This window comes from Kogia breviceps, chromosome 19 (genome assembly GCF_026419965.1).
Source record: "Kogia breviceps isolate mKogBre1 chromosome 19, mKogBre1 haplotype 1, whole genome shotgun sequence".
NCBI lineage: Eukaryota > Metazoa > Chordata > Mammalia > Artiodactyla > Physeteridae > Kogia > Kogia breviceps.
The window spans coordinates 16947326-16963601 of NC_081328.1; the positions used below are offsets into that span (position 1 = coordinate 16947326).

General features: G+C 38.4%; 1 protein-coding gene across 4 annotated transcripts in view; it reads left to right on the forward strand.

The window, feature by feature from the left end:
• Window positions 1-16276, forward strand: part of ATAD5 (ATPase family AAA domain containing 5) — a 48110-nt gene that overhangs the window by 9678 nt on the left and 22156 nt on the right. For all 4 annotated transcript variants that reach the window (XM_067021127.1, XM_059047833.2, XM_059047834.2 and 1 more), the window contains exons 2-8: window positions 85-2006; window positions 2722-2830; window positions 7066-7221; window positions 9418-9541; window positions 10089-10164; window positions 13322-13506; window positions 15469-15626. In XM_067021127.1, coding sequence (XP_066877228.1) covers window positions 85-2006; window positions 2722-2830; window positions 7066-7221; window positions 9418-9541; window positions 10089-10164; window positions 13322-13506; window positions 15469-15626 — 2730 coding nt within the window. The remainder of the gene's footprint in view (window positions 1-84; window positions 2007-2721; window positions 2831-7065; window positions 7222-9417; window positions 9542-10088; window positions 10165-13321; window positions 13507-15468; window positions 15627-16276) is intronic.

The window sequence follows — 16276 nt, forward strand, 5'->3', positions numbered from 1 at the left end:
ATCGCATTACATAAAATAATAGATCCATGTTTAAAATTTATGTTGCTTGAAATAAGTGCTTATTTTCTTCTTTTAAATTGATAGGCAAGCAAGAAGCGAAGGAAAGACGATGACAGAACTTCTTGCAAAACAATCACCAAATATTTATCACCAATGGGGAAGACTGGAGACAGGGTTTTCTCTCCACCAAAATCCAGTAATATTCTGGATTATTTTAGAAAGACTTTACCCACAAATGAGAAAACTCAGACAGCAAAAAAGTACAAGATAAAGTCATCCATACCATTGCCTGCTGACAGTGACAAAGTCTGTAAAACACATTTGGAAATGTCTTCAAATACAGAGAATAAGAAAAGAGGAAAGAGACTTAATTTATCTCATCAACTAAGTCATATTAAAACTGAAAATGAATCTGCAATTGAAATTAACAGTGATGATAGCAAGGAAGACTCCAGTTTAAGTAACAATTTTGTGGAAAGTAGTACTTCTGCTTTACTCTATAAGAAACATGTCGAGGTACTTGCAGAAAGTATTCAAGATACCAAAAAACAATCAAGCACTATGACCTCCAAAAAAAGTTCTAAGAAAGTAAGTCCTAAACAAGGGCCCTCAAAAAATGATCGCAGAAAATTGAGGAAAAGGAAGCACAGAGAGGTAATAGATCTATCTGAAAGTTTACCCTTAGCAGAGGAACTAAATCTCCTTAAAAGAGATGGTAATGATAGTAAACAGATAATGCCTTCCCTAACTAATGAAATTGAAAATACTGCAAATGATGCAGAATCTAGAGATAATATAACTAAAACAGCCCAGTTAAATGATAGTACAATAACTGTCTCATATGAGGAATTTTTAAAAAGTCACAACAAAAGTGAAGTGGAACAGGCACCAGACTCTACAGTGTCTGTTTGTATTCCTTCTGAGACTGTTGACGATACAGTCAAAAGTGGTTGTGTGAGTGACCCAGAAACCTATGAAATTTCCCAACAGGTCCGCTTTAAGAGAGTCACTGTTCTTGCACAAGTTCACCCCATCCCCCCCAAAAAGACAGGGAAAATACCCTCAATTTTCTTGAAACAAAAGCAGGTAGAAATGGAAAATAGTCTGTCTGATCCTGAGAATGAACAGACGATTCAAAAAAGAAAATCTAACGTTGTTATACATGAGGAAGAACTAGAATTGGCAGTGTTGGAAGCTGGAAGTTCTGAAGCTGTGAAACCAAAATGCACTCTAGAAGAAAGACAGCAGTTTATGAAAGCATTTAGGCAGCCAACATCAGATGCACTTAAAAATGGAGTCAAAAAGTCTTCTGATAAGCAGAAAGAGCTCAATGAAAAATCTTTAAATGAGGAAGGCAGAGACAATAATTCTAAAAAAATCATGGAAAATCCTAATATCCAAATGGTTTCAAATAATGGCAATTCACAGCCACATGCTGATAAAGGAGGTTTTCCTAAGGAGAAAAGTAAAAGGCTGAAGAAAAAGAATAAAAAAATCTTAGATACTGGTGCTATTCCAGGTGAAAATAGAGAGAGAAATACTCAAGAGAAAGAATCAACTTTTTTCTTTAAAGAGAAACAAAATCAAAACAGGTTTAAAATGAGTTTAAGACAAAAGAAAACAGAAGTTTTCAAAAACAGCACATTACTTAACAGCAAAAACCTTGTTTGTGAAGGTGCAGCACATGATGACCCTCTAAAAATTTCCTCTCCGTGTAACAATAAGTCTTCGAGAAAAACCGGCATACCAGTTAAGGATAAGGTTATACACTCTAAAGCTGAGACTGAAGGCAGCTTGGTATATGTTTCTACACCGAAACCAAGCAGAAGATCTGTAAGAAGTAGGGGCACACCTGCTACAGTAATCATTAGAGGTACTGATTCTGAAGATGCACAAGACGATAGTCCAGTAAAAGCTTCCACACCAAAAGGGAACTTATCAGGGAAGCATAGCTTATATACAGCGGAATTAATAACAGTATCCTCTGATTCAGAGAGTCCTATAAGGTAAAGTTTTGTTTTGTTCTCAAGTTCTAAATATTCTGCATGTATTATTAGATGTGAAGGAAAATATGTCAAGCACTGAAGAATTGTGGTTTTTTTTCTAGAACACAGCTGATTTATAAGAAAAAGAAAACAGGGTTTCAAAAATGTTGCTTATTTTCTGTATTTAATTTAAAGTCAGGCATGATTTCAGAAGAATTCTAGATGTATTTTAGATGAGTTTTAAACCCTTATTTATCATAGTTGTTAATTCCTGGAGAAATATCCTCCAAATATGAATTCTGTGCATTTAACAAACATAAGGTTAAAAATAAATCATAGAACTTTTATAGGTAAGCTGAGCCATATACTGTGACGTATTGGGTTGGCCAGAAAGTTTGCTCAGGTTTTTCCATAAGATGCTACCGGAAACCCGAATGAACTTTTTGGGCAACTCAACATATACTTGCATGTTGCTTCTGGCTAATCTTAGGGGCTAATTTTCTAGAAAGTTTATGATTTATAAAATGAAACTTTATATTTTCTAAGAGTTTAACATTGAGTTTGGCTTACTTTTGAATCAGTAGTTTGAAACTAATGGGGGGTGTCTTTTTTTGTTTTCTGTTTCAGAACTCTCCAGAAATTAGAGCCCTAGTTGGTTCCTTTCTGTATTTAATTGAAATTCTTACACATTATAATCATATAAATATTTGTGAATATCTTTTGGGGTTTTTTTCAGAATGAAATTCACCAGAATTAGTACTCCCAAAAAATCTAAGAAAAAATCTAAGAAAAGGTCTAATAAATCTGAAGCAGCTGATGAAGATTTTGAGTCTCAGACTAGAAAGGTAATTGAAAAATATTAGGGTGTCCTGTAAGTGGTATTCTGTTTTGTAAAACAATAACTATTACTATTAGAAGTGATACATCAAAAGAAGATTCACATATTTCATAGATTGGTTATGTTAACTATAGCCCTATATTATTTTTTGCTGTTATTTCATTCCTCTAGTTAGCTTATTAAGAGATCAACATATCTTATTGTGAGATGAAAGCAATTGATAAAGACAGTATCGTTTACTTAGAAAAAGTTTTCTTAGTGACAGTTATATTCCAATCTTTTTCCCTAAGGCTGCTTATGGAAATAAGCATGATTGAATTTTTGGTTTATTTCTGTAGATTAGAGGCTAACAAGTGGGGTCTCTCAACCCTGGTACTGTTGACATTGTGCGCTGGATAATTCTTTGTTGTGGGGAACTGTCTTGTACATTATAGGATGTTTAGCAGTAATCCTGGCCTCTACCTGTGAGATGCCAGTAGCACCCCAACTACCCTAGCTATGACAACCAAAATATCTCCAGTCATTGCTAAATATTCCCTGGAGGGAAAATTCACCCCCAGTTGAAAACCACTATCTTAAAGGGAGAGGTTGTATATATAAGAATAGTTTAGCTGCTTTTGTAAAGTAAACTGCTTATCCCATATGATGAGAGAATTGGATTCTCTCCTGGGTGAGTAGGTACGTGTGTGTGTGTGTGTGTGTGTGTGTGTGTGTGTGTGTGTGTTGAAAAAGCCACCAGGGTGGTTCTGATATAATCCTTGGGTGAAAGCCACTGCCACAGAAAGTTGGTATCTCTTTTGTTTTTATTTAACAACTCTTTTTTTTTCCACGTTGTGGGGGGGGCTTCTTATCTCACTCTGGGTACTATGCTTGGTACTCTTATCATTAATCTCATAAAGTAAATATTTAACCCTGTTTTGAAGGACAGTGGTGCCAAAGAAGGTGAAAATATTTTTGAGAGTTGACGTGATATATGATGGAATTTAAGCTGGGGACAGGGAAAAGGAGTACCAGGGGCTGATAAATAAGGAAAAAGTAGAGAGCTGTCAGGACGAAAGTTCCTGTTTGAGTCAGGAGTAACCAAGTGTGAGCTGGGAGGACAGGTAGCTAGGTCAGAAAGGAGGGTGTTGGAAATGACTGGTTTTTGAGATGATAGGATTATGGTTGATTTTGATTTTCTTCATTTTTCTGTTTTTTGTTTTTCTATAAACATGAACTTTTGGGGCTTCCCTGGTGGCGCAGTGGTTGAGAGTCCGCCTGCCGTTGCAGGGGACGCGGGTTCGTGCCCCGGTCCGGGAGGATCCCGTCATGCCGCAGAGCGGCTGGGCCCGTGAGCCATGGCCGCTGAGCCTGCGCGTCCGGAGCCTGTGCTCCGCAACGGGAGAGGCCGCAACAGTGAGAGGCCCGCGTACCGCAAAAAAAAAAAAAAAAAAAAAAAAAAAGAACTTTAAAAAACTTTTATCAGAAAAATAACTATTAGAAAAAAAAAAACAGATTTCAGGAAATAGCAGAACTACATGCCAAAATGCATGTGGATTTTTTTTTTCACACATTCAATAAAACATGTCTTTCTTAACTGTTTCAATGATTGAGTCGTTAATTTAAATTTAGCTGGATTATTTTGAATACTAACTTATCCTAAGGTTCAGCAGCCTGTCAAAAATTTTGCTAGGGACTTCCCTGGTGGCGCAGTGGTTAAGAATCCACCTGCCAGTGCAGGCGACACAGGTTCGATCCCTGGTCCAGGAAGATCCCACATGCTGCGGAGCAACTAAGCCTGTGTGCCACAACTACAGAGCCTGCGCTCTAGAGCCCGCAAGGCACAACTACTGAGCGCAAGCGCCACAACTACTGAGCCAACACACTTAAAGCCCGTGCTGTGCAACAGGAGAAGCCACCACAATGAGAAGCCTCCGAAGCCCGTGCACCGCAACGAAGATCCAACCCAGCCAAAAATCAATCAATCAAATAAATTTATGAAAAAGAAAAAAAACTTTTCTAGCAGAACAACAAAAATCTGTCACTCTACTACTATAAAGCAGATCCTTAACATTTCTAACCTCCTTATGTATGTTCTGAATATCCATATCTATTCCTTTTTTATATTTTATTTTTAATTAAAAAAATTTTTTTTTCCGTGCCTATTCTTTTAATGTTTTTAAAAAACATTTTGAAAGTTTTGGGAATTCCCTGGGGGTCCAGTGGTTAGGACTCTGCGCTTCCCCTGCAGGGAACATAGGTTCGATCCCCTGGTGTGGGAACTAAGATCCTGCATGTCACAAGGCACAGTCCAAAAAAAAATTTTTTTTAAGTTTTTAAAAACAGCAAACATTTGTTTAAAAGACACAGTAGTATATAAATTTAAAAGTGAAAACTTTCGGTACGCGGGCCTTTCACTGCTGTTGGCCTTTCCCGCCGCGGAACACAGGCTCCCGACGCGCAGGCCCAGCGGCCGTGGCCCACGGGTACAGCCTCTCCGCGGCACGTGGGATCCTCCCAGACCGGGGTACGAACCCTCATGCCTTGCACCGGCAGGCGGACTCCCAACCACTGCGCCACCAGGGAAGCCCCAAAGTGAAAACTTTTAAAATTTTCTCTTCTACTGTTTAGGGGGAACCCACTTTTTTTTTTTTTTCTTAATTGCTATCTCTCTTACTTTTTAGAAAGATTCTACTGAACTTTTAAATGCTACTTATATTATTTATTTATTTGTATTTAATTTTTTTTATTTATTTATTTGACTGCCTTGGGTCTTCGTTGCTGTGCATGGGCTTTCTCTAGTTGTGGCGAGCGGGGTCTACTCTTCATTGCACTGTTCTGGCTTCTCATTGCGATGGCTTCTCTTGTTGCGGAGCACGGGCTCTAGGTGTTCTGGCTTCAGTAATTGTAGCACGCTGGCTCTAGAGCGCAGGCTCAGTAGTTGTGACGTATGGGCTTAGTTGCTCCACGGCATGTGGGATCTTCCTGGAGCAGGGATTGAACCCGTGTCCCCTGCATTAGCAGGCGGATTCTTAAGCACTGTGCCACAAGGGAGATCCCCAGGGGGAAATCCCACTTTTAATAGTTACAAGTTCATCTGTCCAGACTTTTTCCTATCCTTAAATATTTACATGTCATTTTTAAAAGGGATCATATAATGTGAACTATTTTGCAGCTTGCTTGCTATGTGTTTTTAATCCAAATGTAAAAACCTGTAGAACTCGGAATATGGAAAAAACATTATCTGGAAGATAATATTTAAATGCACAAGATCGCTTAGTACATCAGTGGCAGAGCCAGGCCTGAAGGCCAGACTTTATTCTTATCAGTGTTCTTTTCCATAGCTACTACCTTTTCAACCTCTCTCCAAAGGATTCAGCCTAAAAGTGACTAAAATCAAAGAATAGATGCCATGAAGATAATGGGGAAATAACCAATAATTCTAATCTGTACAGACATCTGTTTGTTTGTTTGTTTTGGCTGCACCACGCAGCATGTGGAACTTCCCTGACTAGGGATTGAACCCATGCCCCCTGCATTGGAAGTGCAGAGTCTTAACCACTGGACCACCGGGGGAGTCCCCAGACATCTATTTAAAAAAAATTTTTTATATACAGATATTTAATATGGATATCTTTTTGGGTATTTTTCACAAATGTAATTATATTTATCTGAATAGATTTCAAGCAAGAAATAAAGGCAAACCAAGTATAATTAGACACATTTTAATTTCATTTCCTTGGTAAGATTTGAATAACCATTTTTTGGGTCTTTTATTTAGTGTGAACTGTGATTATATTTTTCTATTATATATGTACTTAGTGGACTTCATTTTTTAGAGCAGTTTTAGGTTCACAGCAAAATTGAGCAAAAGGTATAGATTTCCCATATACCCAGTGCTGTCACACATGCATAGCCTCTTCATAATCAATATCAAAATAGTACATTTGTTATAATGGATGAACTTACATTGACACATCATTATCACCCAGTGTCTGTAGTTTAAATTAAGGTTCGCTCTTGGTATTGTACATTTTGTGGGTTTAGACAAATGTAAAATGACATGTATCCACCATTATAGTACCATACAGAGAACTTTCACTGCCTTAAAAATCCTCTGTGCTCTGCCTATTCGTCCCTTCCTTTTCCCCTGGCAACTACTGATCTTTTTACTATCTTTAAAGGTTTGCTTTTCTATTTTTTTCTATTATTAAATATAAAATATTTGCCAGTAACCTGTTATTATTTCACATTTGTGTTTAGGTAAGCAGTGCTTCAAAAAATGTATCCAAAGCAAAACAATTGATTGAAAAAGCAAAAGCTTTACACATTAGTAGGTCAAAAGCTACTGAAGAAATAGTGACACCTTTAAGGCGTTCGTCCAGACATCAGACGCTCCCTGAAAGGTCAGAAACAGAAGTAAGTATTACAAACATTTATTGATATAAATTCTGTTCTGTTCTTCTGTTTGAAATGGGGGAAGGAAACTGTTATGAAATTATAAGGTAGAATTGTAGGAAGCCCTGAGGTGGTAGAAAAAATATCATTTTTCATTCTCTTTTCAAAGGCTTTGGCTCTCTTTGGCCTACAGTATACACTCTGAATCCTTATCAAGTCATTCAAGATACTTCTTAGGCTGAACTAGCTCCTCCTTTTCCTCAAAACAACCCCCCTTCCTCAAACACACTCTTTTTGCTCTGTCATACTAAATTATTCATTTTGCCCCAAAGGTTGCAATTTTTACTTTTTTCAGTTTGTAGTTTCAGCGTTAAATGTATAGTAGGTACTCTCTTCTACCTAAGGAATTCCTACTCAGAGTTTAAGATCCTGCTAAATTATGCCACCATCTCTCTCTCTTTTTTAAAAAAATATAATAACATGATTTATTTAAAGTGTGCAATTCAGTCACTTTTAGTATATTCACAGAGTTGTGTATTCATCACCACAGTCAGTTTTAGAATATTTCATTACCCCCAAAAGAGCTCTCATTCTCTTTAGGTGTCACCTTCCAATTCCCCCCACCCCTGCCCTAGCCAAACACTAATCTACTTTCTGTCTTTATAGATTTGCCTGTTCTGGACATTTAATATAAATGGTATCCTACCATATGTGTCCTTTGTATCTGGCTTCTGTCATTTAGCATAATGTTTTAAAGGTTCTTCCATGTTGTAGAATCAGTGTTTTGTTTCTCTTTATTACCAAATAACACCCCATTATATGGAAATATCACAGTTGATTTACCCATTCATCAGTTGATGGACATTTGGGGTGTTTCCGCTTTTTGGCTATGAAAAATGCTGTGAATAATCACCTACCTCCTCTTTTTTTTTTTTCTTTTCCCCCACCGCCCGCCCTCGACTACCTCCTCTTGAAAGCTTTGCTGATGCCTTCAAGACAAATAGTTTCCTTCCCTATATGTACTTTAATTTACTTTCATGGGGTTTTTTTTTGTATTTAGTCAGTATTACTTTCACTATACTGTATTATAACTAGTTAAACTATTTTTTAAAATAAATTTATTTATTTATTCATTTATTTTTGGCTGCCTTGGGTCTTCGATGCTGCGCACGGGCTTTCTTTAGTTGTGGCGAGCAGGGGCTACTCTTCGTTGCGGTGCGTGGGCTTCTCGTTGTGGTGGCTTCTCGTTGCTCAGCACAGGCTCTAGGCATGTGGGCTTCAGTAGTTGTGGCATGTGGGCTCAGCAGTTGCGGCTCGCAGGCTCTAGAGCACAGGCTCAGTAGTTGTGGCGCACGGGCTTAGCTGCTCTGTGGGCACGTGGGATCTTACTGGACTAGGGCTCGAACCTGTGTCCCCTTCATTGGCAGGCAGATTCTTAACCACTGCGCCACCAGGGAAGCTCACTAGTTAAACAATTTACTCATAGATTAGCTCTCCCTCTGTCCCCTAAACCCTGGTGTAAACTTGACACCAACTCTAGAGTTTCATTTTTTTGTGTGTTCCCAGTGCCTGCTGTATTGCTTAACACACAGTAGATGCTCAATAGATGTATGCTGACCACATGAGAACTTACCAGACTTCATCTAATACATATCTAGGATGTATAGTTCTGAAAGGGAATAGCCATAATTTTTATAGCTTGGTTGTATTGATTCTTTTATCTGCAATATAGTCTGTTAGTTGCTTCTTTAAAAAAGAAAACCGGGCTTCCCTGGTGGCGCAGTGGTTGAGAGTCCACCTGCCGATGCAGGGGACACGGGTTCGTGCCCCGGTCCGGGAAGATCCCACACGTTGTGGAGCGGCTAGGCCCATGAGCTGGAGCCTGTGTTCCGCAATGCAAGAGGCCACAACAGTGAGAGGCCCGCGTAATGCAAAAAAAAAAAAAAAGAAAAAAAGAAAACCCATGGTCATAGTAAATCCACTCTTTGATCACGTGAACTTGTATGATATAAGCACAGACTATTGCCATTCATATCCTGTGTTTTCCATGTTAGTTTCTGACAGGGTCCTGTGTTTTCCATGTTAGTTTCTGACAGGGAGATGTATGGAGTTGCTAATGTGATTATCTTGTCATGGCCTCTAGCACTGTAATCCTTTTGAAATTTTAATAACGTTAATTGTATGTTATTAAAATTTTTTTTTCTTATTCTGTCTTAGGACTCTGTAATAACAGGTTCAAGTCCTACTCCTTTAAAGCATCCTGAGAAAAATCAGAAGAAACTTCAGTGTCTGAATGATGTGTTAGGAAAAAAACTTAACAAGACTCCTAAAAATGTCCCTGGTAATCAGATTTGATAACTTGATGATGAACAGTAGAATGTTTTGGGGGGATTATATTGTTCTGAATTTTAATTTTATCTCATTTTGATTTAATCTCTTGTCTTATAAAATATAACCTTTTAATTATATTAAATATTTCTATTTTAATGAGTAAATGAGTAAAGTTATAATGTAGTGAAGAGTTTTACAAAAGGTAACTGAGTCTATTTTAAGTGATTGCATTTCTTTGTATCTATTTAGCCTCAGTTAGCTTAGTGGTTCCCGAAGCTGACTGATCATCAAAATCATCTGGTAAATTTAAAAAATTTTTAAATCCTTAGGTCCTTCTCTAGACATACTGACTGAGAATCTCCAGAGGTGGGTTGTGGGAATCTGTAGTTTAAAAAGAAGCTCCCAAAGAGATTCTGATATTGATTTTCCCAGGTTGAGAGATCTGCTCATTATAGAAAATTTTTTAATTAAAAAAAATTTTTTTAAGTTTTAAAAGTAGCTAGAGGTAAGTGGAGATGATGAACCTTGATACTAACCTAAGCATTTATTTTTCTAAGGAAAAGTGAAAGTCGCACCTTTATTTCTTACTAGAAAGGCTCAGAAAACAGCTGTCCTTGGTTTTGATGAAAGCAGGTCAGTCTGATACAAATTTTAAAATGTCAAAATATTTCATGGAATGTATTTTGCATTCATTTACTTTGATGAGAAAGCATTTAAGTTATCATTTGAAGCTTTGATAAATCCATTTTAACAGATGACAATATTGACAATCCTACAACTGCAATTTGAAGATCTTGGTCTTTTGCAAACATTTTGTGTCCATCTCTAGACAAAACAGTGGGAAAGTAAACAAGCAAACCAAAAATAGCAAAAAGCTGATTTATGAACTTGTTCAGTAAATATTTAAATACCTACTATGTAGCAGGTGCTGTTTTTGGTACTAGGAATATCATGGGGAATAAGACACATTCCCTGTCCTCAGGAGGCTTATACTCTAGAGGAAAGGCAATCTCTGATTAAACATTAATTGGGCCAACAAATGAAAAATTGCAGTGTGCTAAGAAGGAGAGGTACAAAGGTCTATTAAAAGTTGGTTGAGTAGATTTGGTCTGGTCAGGAAAGGATTTTCTGAGGAAATGACATCTGAACTGAAGGATGAGCAGGAGTTCATCAAGGGGAGGAGCAGTGTTCCAGCCAGAGGGACCATCTACAGAGTCCCTGTGGCTGGAAGGAGCCTGGTAAATACAGGAGATTGAAGGAATGCCAGTGTGACTTGAGCATAAACAGCACGGGTGAGAGAAATGAGATTACGCTGGAGAGGCGGCTGCCAGCCCATGTGGGTAGGGCCCTTAGGCCGTATGAAAGAATTATGTCACTATGCTAAGAGCAATGAGAAGCAATCAGAGGGTTTTAAACAGGAGTGTGAACATAAACATTTGGATTTTGAAAGTTTAATTTGACCGCTGGATTAATTTGGCTCTTGTACAGAGAATGGGATGGAGGGATTAGAGTGGACACAAGGGTTTGGGGGTGAGATGATGGAGGTGTGGACTCAGGTGCTGGAGATGACGTATGAAAAGATTTTAGAAGATACATTTAAGAACCCTTGATGATTAATTAGACACGGGGGCTGGGGGTGGGAGAGACGAAGGTAGAAGCATGACACTTAAGTTCTGGTCTGTACCAGTAGATGGCATGATGGAAGAAGATCAGGTTTAGGGAAATGAGTTCAGGTTATTTTTTTTTTTCCTCTTTCAGTTTTATTGAGGAATAATTACATATTGTTAAATGCACAAATCTTAAGCATACAGTTTTGATAAGTACACTATATCAAGATATAACAACTTTCTTTTACTCCCTAATGGCTACTTACCCTTTTTCTGTATCACCACCATCACCACCACAACAAAAGGTTACCACTATTCTGATTTCTATTACCATCAATTAGTTTGACTTCTGTTGCCATGGGTTAGTCTTGTCTGTTTTAGAACTTCACGTAAACTTTATATATATATATATATATATAGTTTTGTGCCTAACTGCTCTTGCTTAGTACACATTTATTTTTTAAAATCAACTTTATTCAAGGTTATAATCAAGGTATAATGTATAATGTACAAGGTATAATGTATATAATAAGGTATAATGTACATACAATCATATGCACCCATATTAAGTAAACAGTTTGAGGTTTAACAAATGTACACATCTGTGTGATCGCCACCACAATAGAGAACGTTTCATCACTCAAAAATTCCGTTTTGCCTCTTTGCAGTTCATCCCTGCCTTCCACTCCCAATGCCATGCAACCTGTGATCTGCTTTCTGTTGGTATAGATTAGTTTGCCTTTTCTAGAATTTCATAGAAATGAAATCATACAGGAGGTACACTTTTGTCTCTGGCTTCTTTCAGTCAAAGAATATCAGTAGTCTATTCTTTTTTGTTGCCGAATAGTGTTCCTTATACGAATATATTTACCACAATTTATTCTTTTATTGGTGGCCATTTGGGTTGTTTCCAGTATTTACCCATTTACTCATGGATTCCTGTTTTATTCTCTGGGTTTTAATCCATTAATAATTTTAATGCTCAAATTGCTTCTGATTTGGCCATTGGAAGCCCTTCAGCTTGGTTTCGATGCCCCTTTGACACACACTCATCATTTATAGAGCATTTCTTACTTTTTTGAACACAAAAATATTCCAGGCTCATCTTTTATTTGCCCTGCCCCAGCTCTGTAATGAGCCTCTTCTGCAAGGAGCCCTGGTTCCTTTTAGTGGAGGTGCTTATTTTACCTAGTGCTCCTGAGGTATCAGTGCTTCTAGGCTTTCTCAGCAGATAAAGCTAGGAAACACACACACACACACACACACACACACACACACACACACACACACACACACACATCCAAAACTATTTCTAACTGTGTATATAATATATGTGTGTATATTTTTTTATTAGTACCTTGTACCCCCTCCTTAAAGTTTATCTTCCACTGTAGGCACATACTAATATAGCTACTTCACCCATCTTTTCGTCCTTCCCTCCAATTAATAGTCAAAAAGGTACACCTCCTCTTTTCTGAGATTAATCTCTTCAGTCTGGCTTTAGATCTCATCTTTTCTTCATTTCTCTCAAATGGGAAAGGAATAGAAATTTTTGAAGCCTCTTCTTAATTACCAACCCAAATTTCAGTTTGCAGAGGATATTACAGTCCTCAACTCTATATATGGCAGGCTAGGAAGGGTGTGTAAGCCGTGACACACCAGCACCACGCTCTCTCTCCCCTCCGCCACTCCATCATCCCATCCTCCTCTACCCTTTCACCACCCTCCCGCAAAAGTCAAGATTCTTATGATTAGCAATACAAGATAAGCCAGGTGAAACTGAGACATCAGTAATAAGGGCCTTAAGGTTCTTGCTATTGTATTGGAAACAATATTACCTTAGAAGTTCTTGTATTAACTTTTAGAAATGTGGCACTGATTTTGTTTTCTGATTATAATATAAATGTATGTATAAATAAAAGAAAAAGGAAGACAAAGACATTTTGGTGGATGTCCTTCAAGACATTATTTTGTATATATACTTATTTTTATTTAATTTTTTTTTTAACACTGAAAGACTTTCGTTTTTACAATAAGCAGAAACAGAATTTGACCAGCTAACATCTCAGGTAGCTGTTTAAATTTTTTCAAATAAAATTAAGAAGTATTTATTGTATAGTTAGTTTATTTTTTTAAGTGTTTATAACCTTAGCTCTCCTTTTCTCACATCATTTTCTTAAAAGTCAAGATGCAGCTGAAAAGCCTCAGGCTTGTGATGTGCAGTTTAAAGCAAAGCGTGACTTTCTAATGAGTGGTTTGCCAGATTTGTTGAAACGACAAATTGCAAAGAAAGCTGCTGCATTAGATGTGTACAATGCAGTGAGTACCAGTTTCCAGAGCGTCGTTCATGTTCAGCAAAAAGATGATGGTGAGTTTATTACTATGAAATAGTTTTAAATGTTAGTAGTAATATGAAGCTATGTAAGTTGGTTTAAGGTGAGACAAAGGTTTAGGTATAATTCTTATGGGGATTTTTGTGGGAATTTAGTGTTTTATCCTCTCTTCTTCAGCCTTGGACTGAGGAATGGGGTGGGGCAAGAAAGCCAAAGGCATCCTCAGCCCTTACCCCTGATGCCAGGGGAGGGCAGGCACATGTGTGGGCCCTTAAGTGAATGCTGTCCAGACAGGCGCTGTGTTCTAAAAGGAAGGCAGTTCCCTTCTGAAATCATAGCCTATGTTTCAGCAGATTATTTTTAAGAATTTCTCAGAGGAGCTCCAGCCCTGTCTTTGTCCAGTCTGCTGTTCACTGTTCAAGAGAAATCTGTTTGCCTCCTTTCCAGAACAGCTTGTGCTGCTTAGTACCACAGAAGTATCTTGTGGGCTGTCTCCTGGAATTGGTAACAGGGAGCAGTGCTCCATTGCTCTAGTTCGCTCTTTTCTCACATGCACCGTACATGAGAGCAAGCTGTTTGCCCGAGCCTTGTAAGGTGGTGTTAGCTTGATCCTGAGCTAATTCTCTTTGGATCCAAGTGCTATGGCAACCACAGTCCTACTTACTTATGTAGTTTTTAATTATTGATAATGTACAAAGCTTTCTATCTTTGCTTTGTTGTTGTTCCTACCTAGAGTTTTTTTGTCAGCAGGAAAACAGTTATATTCTTCTCAGCTGGCTTTGTGGTTTGGTTTGGTCTATTCCCTCTACTCATGAAATGTTCACTATGTTCTGTTCTCCTTTCTTTTCCTTTTATGTTTCTGACCTTGATAGTTTTTGAGTTTTGTTTAGCCTCTCTTTTATGGGGAACTTCCCAGTCTTTCTAGTAATATTCCACTTTTCCTTTTTTCCCAGTTCTGCTATTGGCCATTCTGTTGATGAAGCCTTTCTTGTTACTTTTCCTAGTTCAGTTCTTTTTTTTACATATTTATTTATTTAATTTTCTTATTTGCTGCGTCGGGTCTTAGTTGCGGCACACGGGATCTTCGTTGTGGCACGTGGGCTCCTCGTTGCAGCACGCGGGCTTCCTTCTAGTTGTGGCGCGCAGGCTCCAGAGCACATAGGCTCTGTGGTTGTGGTGCGGTGTGCTCCCGAGTGTGTGGGCTCTGTAGTTTGCGCATGCAGACTCTCTAGTTGAGGCGTGCAAGCTCAGTAGTTGTGGTGCATGGGCTTACTTGCCCTGTAGCATGTGGTACTTAGTTCCCCGACCAGATCAAACCTGCATCCCCTGCATTGGAAGGTGGATTCTTAACCACTGGACCACCAGGGAAGTCCCTAGTTCAGTTTTATAAAGCATTTTCTAATAGTATGTTCAATTATAGAAGTTAGTTATGCTTTTCCTTAGGATCATGCCCATGTTCACCTCATAACAGAGTCTGGATTTCAGGATGCTAACTGCCCCTGAAATTTTTAACCTGATTAGCAAGGTTGATTTTAAAAGGAAAGAGGGCTTCCCTGGTGGCACAGTGGTTGAGAGTCCGCCTGATGATGCAGGGGACACGGGTTCGTGCCCCGGTCCGGGAAGATCCCACATGCAGCGGAGTGGCTGGGCCCGTGAGCCATGGCCGCTGAGCCTGCACGTCCGGAGCCAGTGCTACACAACGGGAGAGGCCACAACAGTGAGAGGCCCGCATACTGGTGGGCGGGGGTTGGGGGGGGGAGAAAATATGCTAATATTTGCTTATTTTTAACAATTGGGAGGGAAGACTGGGTAATTTTTATGAATTGTATTTGTTGGAGGTGAGGGTATTGTTTCCTGTATACTCATTTGAGTTTTGGTACTTTTGTGTTAACTATATAGTTGTTGTCGTGTCTTCTCATGTTTATCTAGTTGGTATTTGATAAGTGGATAAGGATATGAATGAAGGTAATTAACATAATTTTTCTCTTTTTCTTTAGGGTGCCATTTGTGGCATTTGAAACCACCCACTTGTCCTCTCTTAACTAAGCTTAAAGAACTGAATACTAAAGTAATAGATCTCTCAAAATGTGTCATGGCTCTTGGTGAATTTTCAACATTGAATTTAAATTCAAAAAGTAATAATTCTGCTGTTGTGGTAAGTATGAGAGCGGTCATCCATTGTAGGAAGTTTCCTTCATATCTTTCAGAGGGAAAAAATTTTGGTTATTTACTGTTGTGACCTAAAATTCATCTCTTCCTAGAGTCCAATTTTAAAAAATAAATCCCAATTGAAGTACATACCTGTTTTAAATACTCCTAGAGCTTTAAAAACATACTAAGAATTAATGATAGCCAGTTTCAAAAGAATATTAGATTATATAGCACATTTAGATACTTTATCAGTCAGAATTATAATCTAATAAATGTGTAAAATACAATTAGTTGAACAGAAGGAACAATAAAAATATGAACTAAGGGACTTCCCTGGTGGCACAGTGGATAAGACTCCGCGCTTCCAATGCAGGGGGCCTGGGTTCGATCCCTGGTCAGGGAACTGGATCCCACATGCATGCTGCAACTAAGAGTTCACATGCCACAACTAAGGAGCCCTCGAGCTGCAACTAAGGAGGCCATGAGCCGCAACTAAGGAGCCCTCCTGCGGCAACTAAGACCTGGTGCAACCAAATAAATAAACAAATAAATATATATTTTAAAAAATGAACCAAGTCCTTCTAAAGCTGTGCAAATGCAGCTTTGCCATCGAGATTCTATTTAGTGACTAAAGCTAACCCTACAGTGACATAG